This window comes from Pezoporus wallicus, unplaced genomic scaffold (assembly GCF_028554395.1).
Source record: "Pezoporus wallicus isolate ANWC-B61680 ecotype Strahan unplaced genomic scaffold, APGP_CSIRO_Pwel_v1 contig_818, whole genome shotgun sequence".
In the NCBI taxonomy this organism is placed as follows: domain Eukaryota; kingdom Metazoa; phylum Chordata; class Aves; order Psittaciformes; family Psittacidae; genus Pezoporus; species Pezoporus wallicus.
The window spans coordinates 5,087,843-5,101,482 of NW_026636248.1; the positions used below are offsets into that span (position 1 = coordinate 5,087,843).

The window sequence follows — 13,640 nt, forward strand, 5'->3', positions numbered from 1 at the left end:
ATTAACATTCACAAAATCAATGGTACGTCACTGCAATGAAGGTGCGAAATTGTGTCTGTCAGGAAGATATTGTATTTGGAGATGATAATCTATGAAGAAATGGTGGACTTTCTAGATGTTTCCTCAGAACAAGAGAGACAGACACAGGCACAGAGAGACACAGCCTTATACTAACATGCAGCACAAAGAAGCCCACATGCATTCCTGGAAGAAGAATGCTTTGCTAAAGCACAGAATTATGTCTGCAAGTTGCCCAGGCATCAATTCAGTGGTGGCTGTCCATAAAGGAACTGGGTTATTCTGAAAGCTGTGTTTCTTTCACTAACCACCTATAGAGAAACCAGATTGTCTATTAAAGTGGAAGTATTTCACACAAAAATCAAAACACTAGCCTGTCTCTCAAGTTATTCAATGGTGATGGGAGATATTCCTAAACTACCTCCTGAAATTCTCATTCAATCTTGGATATAAGTCCTGAATAAAAGTGGTGTGAGCAGAAATACCTGCACCTAAACATTTGAAAAGTCATACACTTCTTCAAGGACATCTCACTAGATATTGAAGGCTTTCCATTTGGAGAAAATATTGAAGAGATGAGATTATACTACAATCCTACAGTAAAGGGGATCTGTTTCTGAGGGGAAGACAAACTTTATTTCCAGCTCCTTTTCTTCTTAGGGAGAACAATATTTACCAACAAAAAGGATGAAGTTGGTTGGATTATGTTTGATGAAGAAAAGGAAAGGGCGGTCAGCCTTAAACTCTTCAAACTCAGAAGATTGTTTGATGTCTCCAATCACATCTGCTGAGCCAGCCATCTCAGTGCCCTCTTCATTGACTTCCATGTATGCCATATGGACGGCCTCTGATATCTTCAGATTCTTTGCTGAAGAGATGCCAGACAGATCAGCTGAAGAGCTGAACAGGTCAGTCATACCCAAGGCCTTTAAGACAGCTATGAGGTTGTATTTTTCCTCAATCTTCATGCGCGGGAGGTACACTTTCACTCTCTTCTTTTCCATCACACTGGGACTGGTCCACTCCTTAAATTTATCAAAGTTGATTTTTTTCTCAATCTGCAAAGAGAGGCACGAATAAAATGCCTGAGACGAAAGTGCAAGGGCCTTAATGGCTGTGTTTATAGCATTTGCTACTATATTTTTCTTTTACTTTGTGTACACAATAGAACTGATACTTATCTTAAATATATTTGCTTATATCGTATGCTTCCTCCTGACTATGACCTATGTATCATCTGTCTTAATGAAGTTCTCCAAAACATTGTCATCTTAAAATTTCCTCATTAGATCAAAAGAACTGTTCCTCCTGGTATATATTTTATTGATCACTTCCCTCACCTTAGTTCCTTTCTAGTACTGCGTTTCCCACATTCCTTTTAGTCAGCTCCTGTACGGTCTTCCTCATCACTTCCATTTTTTAGTTCCCCTCAGATAAGGTTTTCTTACTTAGCAAACCCTTGAGTGCCTTCCTGGAAGACTGAAGTCACTCAAGATTTTAAAAAAATCTTGCTAGCATGTCTGTTTCTGGTACCTGATGGAGACCGATGCATATAACAACTGATTCAGGGCTATAGTAGCACTATTCTCCTTCACTTTTGTTTTATGAGCATGGAGCCCAGTGCTCTTCTAAGATGCCAGTCTCAGCCTGAGCACTTGGTAGCACTTGGGGGGCTTTTGTGCTCCCCCATCTGCTCAGCACAGCCATGGGGTAGGCAGCTGGGATGTAAATGAACAGCAAAAGATCTGGTGGCAGCCAGGTCCTACTGAACTGGTACCTCTTCTGTTTCCCCTGACAGGGCCATACCTGCTCCAGACCAGAGACATCATCGGGCAACAGCACCAGCATGCTCAGCTTTCCACTGGCATATGGCAGCTCCAGGATCTTAATTTTCTCTGAAGGCACAATTCCCATTTTGAAGGTACTGTTCTGACACATCATTTGCACAGGTCTGCTTTCTTGCTGCAGAAACACAAACATGAGATAATGTCACTGGGGAGTGAATTTTTTCTTTAAGCAGGCAAAAGTACAAATTCTTTGAAAGGGACAGGAATTGATCTTGAAGCATGTTGCCTTTGAAAAAGGCCTGTGCCTCCATTTTCCTCTCTTATATGCTGGTGTGCCCTGGAAGCCTGGTCATACACAGCTCATGCAAACACCCCATGGGCTTAGGCCCAGGCTCTGGCAGTGAGGGACCTAGCTAAATCATCCAACCTGTGACAGCAACAGGCTGTATGTGTAACAGGTTGGCTGTGCAAGCCAACAGCTGTCCTGGCCAGAAGATGGGTCCATGCCCTCCTACCTCTGTCACACTGAAGGGTGCTTCCCGAGTGTCTTCTTCTTTAAATGCTGTCTTCCATATCGCTTTGAAGTAAATGGCATTCACAAGGACCAGTGCAGTATCTGGATTAACAGAGCCTGCCACAAGGAAATCTTGGATCTGTCCTTTAAGAAAGAGTCAGGGCAGAGAGTGATAAGTTACACCTGGTGTGCACAAATACCTGCAATGAAGGGCATGGGGATGGAGGGGTGCCACTTTGTGGAATTTTGTTTTCATAGCAATAAGCAACCTGCTTTTGCTTGACCTCTTTTCCCTAGACATTATGAGGAGAAGAAGACAAGGGTATAGATTACGGTAGGTGGGGGAAAATAACTGCTACCCATTTTTCAGTCCTCACCATTTGTCTCTTTCTCCACCCAAGAATTAATGAGCTGTCTTGCTTCCTCTGCAGCTGTTTTGAAGTCAACTTCTTCCATACCTGCTTTGTAGAATTTCTTTGCACACTTTAAGTATTCCTGTAAGCAGAAGGATTGCTGTTGTCAGACAGATGAGTACTTGAAAATGTATGAATGTGAAATGCAAGACTGAAATGAAGCAGAATGGTTAAAAGAACAGTGAACCTATGCCCCTATGTTTGAACATGTCAGTCACTGCTGTCTTCCTGTAACTGAATCTTAAAGCTGTATAAGAAAGACTACTTCAAATACTTAGATCAGCACTTTTTTTAAGATAGGATTTTAAATTTAATTTTTTAAATATTTTCATAATTTTACTAGAACATGTTCAGTTTAATAATAAATAAATAATAATAATAAAATAAACATTTTTAAGGACAAACAATGTTTGTTTCCTTTTCTTTGTGACTGCTTTTTATTTTTAATACTGTGTTCTTCCATTCTTAGATTCCAAAACCAAAGCTTCCTTTCACTGGGAAGATTTGATATTTGGCCTTGAAAAAAAAAAAAATGCAAATATGACAATTTCAGTCTTTGTGCTTTCAAGTCATAAAATATTTTTCATTTCCCTTAAAAGTTAAATTTTTCATTAAGAGACATATTCTAGCAAATTAACAGCTATCTTGATTACTGTCTATGACTGTTGCAACATGGGTGTATTTTATGCCATTATGCTTTTGCCTGACTCCATATAACAACCACAAGAAGGTTCAAAGTCGTTCTGAGCAAATTCCCCTTATGGCTCACAACCACTTCTTCATCAACAACAGCAGGTTGGTGATGGTGGTGCTTCGGTAGGGTGGAGTCACAGGGCCTTTATGGGGAATCCTGCAGAAGTCAGGTCCCAGTACAACTCACCGTAAGAATGGGGTATGTTTTTTCAATATAGAGTTTGTCAGCAAACTTCAGCGAGTATGTAGCATTCAGCATGGTGAGGTCTGAGAGAAGATCCTTGAATGCATTATGGATGTATTCAGAAGTGCCACACTGAGGTGATGACATGAAAATAAGAAGACACATTGCATTAGTTTCTTCTTATAGTATCATAGAATCATAGAATGGTTAGAGTTGGGAAGGACCTTAAGATCATCTCATTCCAACTGCCCCTAATATGACATAAGACCTTAAAGGGTTGTCCCTATAAGTTAAGAGTCAGTCTGCAATGGAATCCTCCCCCACAGATATAGGACTGTCACCTTTGGGACAGCAGGTGCTGTGGTGGTGGTGCATTGTTCATCCTTCTCAAGGTAAGTCCCCTGAAAAGTGTGTTTTGTAAGAGCGCAGTTGTGTTTGTGTCACTGACACTCTTGGTTTCAGAATATTACCATAGTTTTTGACAGGGTCTGAAACTGTTTTGTTCTGAGGAGAAAATCAGACAGAAAGGCGTATCAGGTTATTCTCTACCTCAGAGTCAATAGCATCTCCAACTCCTGTAATGTTATCAAAGTGAAGAACCTGCAAGAGAAAAAGCCAGTGGTAGAAATAACAAACATGACCAAGAATTGTGTGAATTTGAGATTTACACATGATGCTTAACATTGAGTTGTTGGCTCAGAAAAATATATTGCTAACTGAAAACACAGATGAACTAAAAATTCACAAGTGAGCTTGCAATTGGTTTATACCCTCTGTGGCCTTCTTGGGAACTCTAAATAATACTGTTTTCTTAGATGATAGTTTTTCTTTGGATGTCTAGAAATTAAATGAGTTCCATACGTACTGCTAATTGTATTCCTTTCTTCCTGGGGTTTGTGGGTTTTATATATAAAAAAAACCAACCTGATCACATTATCTGGAAGATATCAGAATTTAGACCAAAAAAAAGCAAACCATAAAATTTGACAACTGCTAATCTATTTTGTTATTGTTCTTGAGATTTTTTTCCTAGGTCATAACTAACTGTCCCTTATAGTGACAATATGTAACTTTCCTTAGTATTTTCTCAGAATAACTCTCAATCCAATTCTCCATTTTGTGACTATGGCTTACTCTTGTATATTAAAACAGGTGAGAAGCTCATCAGTGGTTAGTATATTTCAGTGATATTACTTAGAAGGAACCACAAGCACAAGCAGAGGTCACTTTACACCCATGTCAAGTAACTTACTTTCTCCATCTGAGACTGAGTGTTACCTCTTGCTCCCAGATAGACCATGGCCAGGGTTGAAATGATACTCAGGGAGGAGTAGAAGATGTTGTCGTTAACATGGTGGACTTTCAGCTCTTTGAAAACATCAAAAGCAAATTCTGCATTTGCTTCACTGATGGAGCCCATTGTGAAATCAATGCTGTCTAAAGCAAACAGAAAGAGTCTGGCTTATTATGTTGAAATACAATAATGGTAATGCAAGAAAGTCAGTACACTTGAACCGCTGAACTCAGTGCATAAGGTTTTTCTTTGCAACAAACAGAATCCAGTGGTATGGATTTAAAAGGCAGGCGTGCTTTTGGATTCGTGAGCAATGAACGTGCTGGGTAGGTACTGATTATGCATAAGCTGGTGATTGTCTTATTTGAAACTTGATTTCTCCCTCTCTGTATATATACACCATATAGTTGAAAATGTTGCAAAGAATATTAGTTACCTTGAAAGAAGCATATTAACAGTCTTTTCTTGTCTCTTAAGAAAAAAAGAATCAACATAGATATTTTTGAGACTCTAAATCAGGCTCTTCACTATCATTCTTTACATCACTTTGAAGATCAATAAAGAGATTAACAGGTCAGCCATCTATGATCCAAACTGCTGTTAATTTCAGTATACAATGTACATGTCTGAAACAACAGCATAAGTTTTGCTAGTTTTATTCTAATTTCAGCCTAGTGTAAAGAGAAGATAAATTCTTACACCACCTACTTTATCAGAGGCCCCCAAAATTAGCAACATTACTTTTACTTCTTTAAACAGGATTATAAAGGCATATCGTTAATTGCATCTCACTGTTTTAAAAAAGCGTTCTTTAATTTTTTATCACCTTTTCCATAAAATACACCCTTTAATAAGATAGTGCTTGTTCAGCCTTTTGATTAATTTGCAGAGCTCTTCACATCTTCTGTATTTAAGTATTTTTCTGCCCTTTTCCTCACATCCTTGTAAAATTTTCCCTGTATTTTCAGCACCTCACATTTTGTATAACACTGGAGGAAACTATTTTTTAATAAAGGAGACAATACAGAATAGAAAATACAATACTGTAAAGTCTAATACAACAGTATAGCATCTACACCACTTACAATTTCCCACACAAACAGAGAGAACCTTGCTAGGGTGGTGAGTTTTTTCTTTAATCTTAGAAAATGCGACTAAAAGACAATATAGAGCTGCAGTATGCTGGGGTCACCTGAGCACACTGCATTCCTTAATTTCATTCAGAGAATATCCATAAAAACTGCAAGTGAGCTTTAGCTGCACCCTCTGGAATTTAAGCAAATTCAATTTTGTCTTTTAATCCTTAATGAACAATTAAAGGGATAGAAGAAAAAGGAAGAAAGGCTGTCACAGCATATCACCAGCTTTCAACGTGAAACAGCTATTAAACAAAACGTTAGTTCATACAAACAAATACTTTGACTTTTAGGCATGGTAGAATATGAAACAGTAAAGTAATGCAGAACACATGTGAAGGTGAGGTGAGGTGTCGGCAGAAGGCATCCTTTAATCATTTGTTTCCTCAACTAACACTGAAAGTCACAAACATGAGGTTACATCAACAAAACTTTTTGCAAGTTTTGTTACAGACAATTTTTCCTAAATTGCAGAAGAGAACTTCAATCATCATCAAAAGAAGTGCTTACCTTTTCAGCTTCACCTGCAAAGGTAATAGTACAGCTTCTCAGCTGTACTTGGTGCAGACTTGCCGAACTCCTGGGAATATATGTGTAATTTTGTGACACGCCCCACGCTGCCTGTTCTGTGTTTAACAAATAAAATGATGGATGGATCTCAATGTCCAATGTGTACTTTTACTTGGAATAAGTCCATTCTTTAAAAAAAAAAAAAAAAAGCCTGAATGCCTGAATGAAAGAATTTTCCACTAAAATCCCTAACATGTCCAGAATGGGAGATTTATTCATATAGCACATGAAACCTTGCAGAAAAGGAAGGATCGTGTTGAAATAGCTGAAGCAAAAATAGTGTAACAGCTATTCATTGGAACTTGAATTGTAAGTATGATTTGATAATGGCAGGAAATAGTGTGGCATAGCTCATGAAAATAAAAAATGTGAGAAGTTGAGCCTTGCAGAATGTCTCTAAGGAATTTTGAGTTTATTTCTTAGTTATTCCTCTGTAATGAGTACTGACAGGCCAGCCCCCTTTCAGACTCTTTGTTCTATTAACTCAAAAAAATTATTAAGATCAGCATCTGAAGGACTGCTAGCTATGGTATGCCCACACTGTACTTATTGCAGCTTTTCTCTCTCCTGTTGCTGGCTGGACTACCAACATCACTGGTCTTTCTTTCAACCAGAATACATTGCTCTTGCTGAAGAATGGGGAAACTTCTGCTACCAAGGAACTTGAGAAAGAGCACATCCTTCAAATGTTAGTTGCCAAATTTAATAATATTGAAAAAGATTATTCTGCAAAAACATGTATGTAATTCCCCAGTGCCACTGTTTCAGTTTCACAGACCTCAGTTTCACAGCTTTTCATCCCACAGCAATCTAACTCAGGGAACTCAGATGTAGTCACAGTCTGTACAACACATCAGTAGAACAAAACCTTCAGTGAGCATATTGTGGGAATAAAAACTAATTTCAAAGGTAATATTCAGAGTATCTGTATAGAGAAGTATTACAGAGTTGAAGAAAAATGTATTGGGGAAACAAGGGTTGAGGTTGCTTTTCAAATTCAGGCATCAGGATATTTAGATCCCAGTCAGATTGTACCATAGAATCATAGAATGATTAGGATTGGAAGGGACCTTAAAGCTCATCTAGTTCCAACCCCCCTGACATGGGCAGGGACACCTTCCACTAGACCAGATTGCTCAAAGCCCTGTCCAGACTGGCCTTGAACACTGCCAGGGATGGGGCAGCCACAATTGCTCTGTGCAGCCTGTGTCATTGCCTCACCACCCTCACAGTAAAGAATGTCTTCTGAAATCCATCTAATTTAAATATTTCCTTTTTTAACTTAAAGCCATTCCCCCCTTGTCCTGTCACTACATGCCCTTGAAAAAGTCTCTTTCCATCATTCTTGCAGACCCCTTTAGGTACTGGAAGGCTGCTTTAAGGTCTCACTGGAGTCTTCTCCAGGCTGAACAACCAGAAAAGGATTCAAACTCACTGCTAAAATTTTGAGGAATAGTTTAAGGTGAGTTTGTCCTTTTCCAGAGGTCACAGCACCAGATGCCAGATTCAAAATGTGCCTTTTGTGCATATAAAGACCATTTTTCAGATCTTCCATAAGTAACTTCATGGTACAGCAGGTGAACAAAACAGCTGAAAAAACATTCATGGTCTGCAGGACAGTCATAATATACAATAGCAAGCAGAAAAGTCACATAATTCCTTTGTAATGAAAGAATGAACAGACAATAAAAGAAACGGCTTTGACCTCTCTGAATGCCATGTGATTTTAAAACAGAAATCCAAAGTCAATACACAAAATGCCTCTGAAATTGTTTAGAACAAATCATGCTCCTGCAAAAAAAAAGAGGTGAACTCTTTAACCCTTTTAGTTGTCTATACAAGTGAAAAGCCTCTGAACTGTCCATGCCTTTCTCCTTAAGGCAGTCCTTGTTAGTCCTGTTAAGCTGAAGATGCTAGTGCAATAACAGCGAAGAGCTCAGTCTGGACTGGTGTACTTACATACCACTAGTATTTTACGTGGCACAACGACACACACCCAGGCTTGTCTGCTACAGCCATTGTTATGCAGCAAGCGTGCTTTTGAGGAAAGATGTTTAGCCCTTGCCTCACATTGTTCGCCCATCACTGCAAATCTTTTGTAAAGACAGTAAGCTATTCCCTCACAGGAGTGATACATAAATGGTACTACACCACTGTTTTAAGTCTGTTTATCTGAAAATGGTATCACCATGATGGTAGAAAGACAGATTAAATAGGTGAATGTGTCTGTACAGTGCTGAATACTTTTAATAACACGACTGGGAGAACTCTCTAAAGTGCAAGCTGTTCCTGTATCTGCTGCCTCTTCTGCTTTTTCTGCTTAAGACTGCTTTGATTCTGTTCAAACAGGCTTTAACACTCATGGCCATGGTCCATTGTTATATACTTTACAGCTCAGAAGTCAGAGGATTAGCCAATATGTTCTACCCTGTCAGTTATAACTTTCCAGTATGACTTGAATCTTTTTTCTTGACAACCAAATTGTCTAGCAGTACAGTCTGTCACTTTGGTATTTATGCACCATCTACCTGAATCACATTTGGATCATCCTAGTCAGCTTGTGACTTAGAAGATACAAAGATATCAAGTAAGCCAGTACAGTTGTTTCACAGCAGCCAATTTGTAGCATTAATATTGTTGGCAATGGCATGGTTTTTTAAAATAATTCCTAGTTGAATATATTCATTAATAAGAGCTGGAGCACTGCAACATCTTTCTTAAGGGTTAAAGAGGGAGGCAGAGCACCTTGGGAGAAAAGGTGATGCAGGAATCATAGGAAGATTGAAGGGAGAGTGCACATCAGTTATAACTATCCTGGCTTTGATGCTAAAATCTTCATTCCTTCTAGGCCAGGTTGGATGGGGCTTTGAGCAATCTGGTCTACTGGAAGGTGTCTCTGACCTGGACAGGGGTTTTGGAACTAGATAATACTTAAGGTTCCTTCCAACCCAAACCATTGTGTGATTCTATGATTCTGTGAAAGGAATTTTTTTGCTTTGCAGTACAGAAGGGACAGTACACTCCTCTAGAAGCATGCCAATACACAAGCCAGGTTACAGTTTTTGTTAGCATTTCTATTTTTTGTTGGGCAAATCAATGGATTGCTCTTTCCAGAACAGCTGTGTAATGCACACAAAAACAAAAGGATGTGTTTTGCCACATGTCATTTCAACAATGCTTGTCCCAAGAAAGAGGTCAGCTAAGGCTTTGCTGTCCTTTACTCTGACAGGCATTTCATTGTGGTGCTGTCCCTAAACCAACAGACTCAAGCATTTGAGCCTTTCCAAAAGGATATGAAGTCCAGGTCAGCTCACAGACCAGAGCACAATCCAATCACAAGAGCCCACACGGAAATCCAGAGTTGAGTTCCCCTCCACTCTGGTGCTCTTTTGACAGTACAAAGGAGCATTTTGGTTGTTTCATGTTTGTCTGGCTCAGAGTGACTGCCAGTGATTGTTTAGTTAGTTGCCACTGCAGACCCTGTTGCTGTAGCTATCAATGATGGTTTATCTCTCAATTGTCCTTTCGGACTGTGTTCTTTCCCCACTCTGAAGAAAATTTGGTGTCTGGTCAAGCTTCTTCAGACAGGAGCTTGTAGCCCAAATGGCACTTATTACCCTGGAGAGGAGAAAGTTCAGTATGGTCTTATCCAGGTGCATAACTTATTTGATGGGAGGGTGAAAAGAAGATGGAGCTAGACTTTCTCTAGTGTTTTAGGCAAGAGAGAATTGACACAACTTGAAGTAGCATAAATTCTATTTAAACATATGAAAACACATTTGCTTATGAGGAGGGAGATAAAGCCAGGCTGCCCAAAGATGCTGTGGAGTCTCCATCCTTGGAAATATTCAAAACCCAGCAGGGTTGCTGTAGCTGACCTTGCTTGAAGAGGGGATCTTAGTGTAGACAGTTGACAGAAGTAACTTCCAGTCTCAGGTGTTCTGTGATTTTGTGTTATAAGTAAAGGAAGATCTCCAGGGAGATGGAGACAGCAGGGTTATTCTCCATTACTGTGCAAAGTACTGTGGTACAGATAAGGCACTTACTATAGGAATGTATGGCAAGTCCCAGAGTACTGTTTCCATGTTGTACGGGGATCAACATCATGTCATACTGGGGAGACCTGGGCCTCTCTTTGTGCTTTCTAAAGGTGTGTTAGTTGTATCAAGAGGTGCAGAAGGTTTCAGACTTTTTCTTGCCCCCATGTGTTACCTGCCAAGCCTTCCCTCTGGTGCTGCACAGTAGTCTGCCAGAGTAAAAGGGTCTCAATTCTTCAGAAAACAAAAAAAAACATAAGCCTTTGGAAGGCCAGTAGCAACAAGGAGGTTTTAGAGGTTTATTTATTTTTCTCTGTTTTCAACTAAAACATTTTGGAGCATTTTAATATTGTTTAAATTTTATTAAATTGCTAAAATAAAATATTGTTAAAATGAGAACCAGAACCATGCCTCGGAAATGAAACCTGCCAGGTGAAAGCATACAGTTTCTCATGCAGAGTGTTGAGTCCAGCATATGAACCTTTCCACTGCATGGTTGGTAGGTGGTTGAGAGCACAGGGTCTGAATCACAAAAGCCATCTCTCTGGGACACAAGAAGGACTGCTTGCCCCTAATATCCCTAGGGTTTTGGAATGCTCAGAGTCCACACCAGGCATTCATCATCCAGCTGGCCAGGTCTGACACCCCTTTCCTGGGGAATACTTTTCCACTGCCCTTTAAATATTGTGCCTCCTGCCTGGTTTGTGGTGACCAGGTCCAGGTCATAGCCATTGGCACTGTGTTGCAGGTTTGGTACAGTATTGCTGAATTTGCACTTTTTGCTGCATCCTGTTTCCCCTTTTGAGAAAGGGGAAACACAGAATCATAGAATCATAGAATAGTTAGGGTTGGAAGGGACCTTACGATCATCAAGTTCTAACCCCCCTGCCATGGGCAGGGACACCTCACACTAAACCATGCCACCCAAGGCCTCGTCCAACCTGGTCTTGAACACTGCCAGGGATGGAGCATTCACAACCTCCTTGGGCAACCCATTCCAGTGCCTCACCACCCTAACAGGAAAGAATTTCCTCCTTATATCCAATCTAAACTTACCCTGTTTAAGTTTTAACCCGTTACCCCTTGTCCTGTCCCTACAGTCCCTAATGAAGAGTCCCTCCCCATCATCCCCATAGGCCCCCTTCAGATACTGGAAGGCTGCTATGAGGTCTCCACGCAACCTTCTCTTCTTCAGGCTGAACAGCCCCAACTTTCTCAGCCTGTCTTCATACTGCTGAGAAACATTGTACTTGCTTGTAAGCGTTGTGGCTCTTTTGCTTTTTTCCCATTCCTTCATTTTGACATTTGTTGTTCAGGAAACAACATTGGTCAGTGAGGCATATATTTGTACTTTAAGCATTTTCCAGTTTAATAATCATAGGAAGGCTAGTTTGAAAATGTAACCCTTTTCAAATCTTACTGTTTAAGTGTACAAGCTTTTAAAATTAAGGGACTGGATTAACCGCATCTGGCTACAAGAGATGCAAGGGGTGAATAAATTGCTTATGATAAATCTTAAGATGTTGAAATTTTGCATCTCTTGGAACTGTTCATATCATTGCTTTAGTTTTCAAAGAACAAAAATTAAAGTATGCTTGGTAAAATAGCTGGTTTTACCGCTGAAAAACAGCTTATTCTGTATCACAAATATCCTGATGATATTCAAATAATGTGGCTGTCTGACCCATAGCAGCAGCTGCTTCCCTTTACAGATCTGCTTTTATCACATCACACTGTGCTAATGTGGAAAAAGCAGATGTTAACAACAGAGTTCCTCCTCTCAAGACTCTCAAGGGCAAAATACTTTGCCTTATAGTTGTTAATCTACTTATTCTTTCTTATACCTTTCAGTTATGTGATTTTCAGATAACTTCACCATCTAAAATGGCAGAGCTGCTGGTATAGTTGTTCCTTGAAATACTTACCAGTGTGATTGTCAGTGCATTTTTAATACCCATTGGAATTGTACTGAAAAATACATAAAAATGAATTAGTATTCCATTGGGCTATTTCTTGATAATTTGTAATACAGAGAGGAATCAAACTCCAGATGTGTGAATTTCTGCATTTCATAAATGCTTAGGAAGCTTCATATTTACATGCTTTATTCATTCTAAAAATAGGATTACTAAACCCCATTTTACTCCCAGCAGTTTCAGATGCAATCATATTTTTAAGGATTTGTGGACCAGAAAAGTACTATAATTCTCATGACAAGCATTTGTGATTTTACTTTATTATGTTAACAAAAAAAAAAAAATCAATTGTATGCATCAAAACCAGTAATGTCTGATTAGAATGAAAACAGGACACAGCATTGGGCCAATATACCCATATTTGCAGATGGCAATGGACACACAGAAAGAAAAAGGCAGAGAATATTAGGATTTTCATGTATTTCTTAAAACAAGAGATGTAGCCTTGAACCATCACAGGAACAAAGCAGCCCAGCTGCATTCACAGAAGAATTATGTACCTGACGTTTGAACTCCACCTGAGGGCTTTCCAGTGACTAATTGAAGTTTACTCGCTAGGCAAGCTCAGCAGAGACAGGGATAATTTTGAAAGCTGTGTTTTTTCATAGAACTCCCATGGAGAAATCAGATTTTTTAATACATCTTGCAGGATTTTTTACAAAAATCAAAATGTGCTCAAATTTGACATGTCTTCCAATGTTTTCAACAAGAATTCAGACAGCTTTTTGGTCTGATAGTTCTGAGTTCTGTATCGTATGGCTCATCCATATATTCATGTTTCAGGCTTTGACTTTATGCTCTGTGAGAAGGCATAATTGCACCTAAGATCTTCTTTTTTCCACTCACTGAAGTTGAAAGGAGACTCTCCATGACTTTGGAGAACCTCTGAAATTCAGAGTTAGGCAAGTAAGTCATGGTGAGAGTACAACTCTGGTGAGTGGACAGGTACACCATTTCCCAACAGCTAAAAAACAACTGAAATGTACACAGGGACCAGTCAGCAACATGCATAGCAGAA

The 13,640-nt window shown here is 39.4% G+C and overlaps 1 protein-coding gene across 1 annotated transcript; it reads right to left on the minus strand.

Moving 5' to 3' along the window:
- Positions 1-6,622, minus strand: LOC130593893 (ovalbumin-related protein Y-like). Its single transcript, XM_057399375.1, has 8 exons — positions 6,550-6,622; positions 4,862-5,046; positions 4,159-4,209; positions 3,613-3,741; positions 2,697-2,814; positions 2,321-2,463; positions 1,825-1,980; positions 1-1,076 (listed from the first exon to the last, which is right to left on the minus strand). Exons 2-8 carry the CDS (start codon positions 5,027-5,029, stop codon positions 675-677), a joined length of 1,167 nt encoding a protein of 388 aa, XP_057255358.1. The 5' UTR covers positions 5,030-5,046; positions 6,550-6,622; the 3' UTR covers positions 1-674.
- Positions 6,623-13,640: the final 7,018 nt, after the last annotated feature.

Bases quoted from the DNA above. Each gene is read 5' to 3' on its own strand.
- LOC130593893 (XM_057399375.1), bottom strand. From the start codon at position 5,029: ATGGGCTCCATCAGTGAAGCAAATGCAGAATTTGCTTTTGATGTTTTC. The intron at 4,210-4,861 runs GTAAGTTACTTG...TTTCTCTTGCAG, and splicing joins CTCAGTCTCAGATGGAGAAA to GTTCTTCACTTTGATAACAT. The intron at 1,077-1,824 runs GTATGGCCCTGT...CTCTCTTTGCAG, and splicing joins ATGTCTCTGGTCTGGAGCAG to ATTGAGAAAAAAATCAACTT.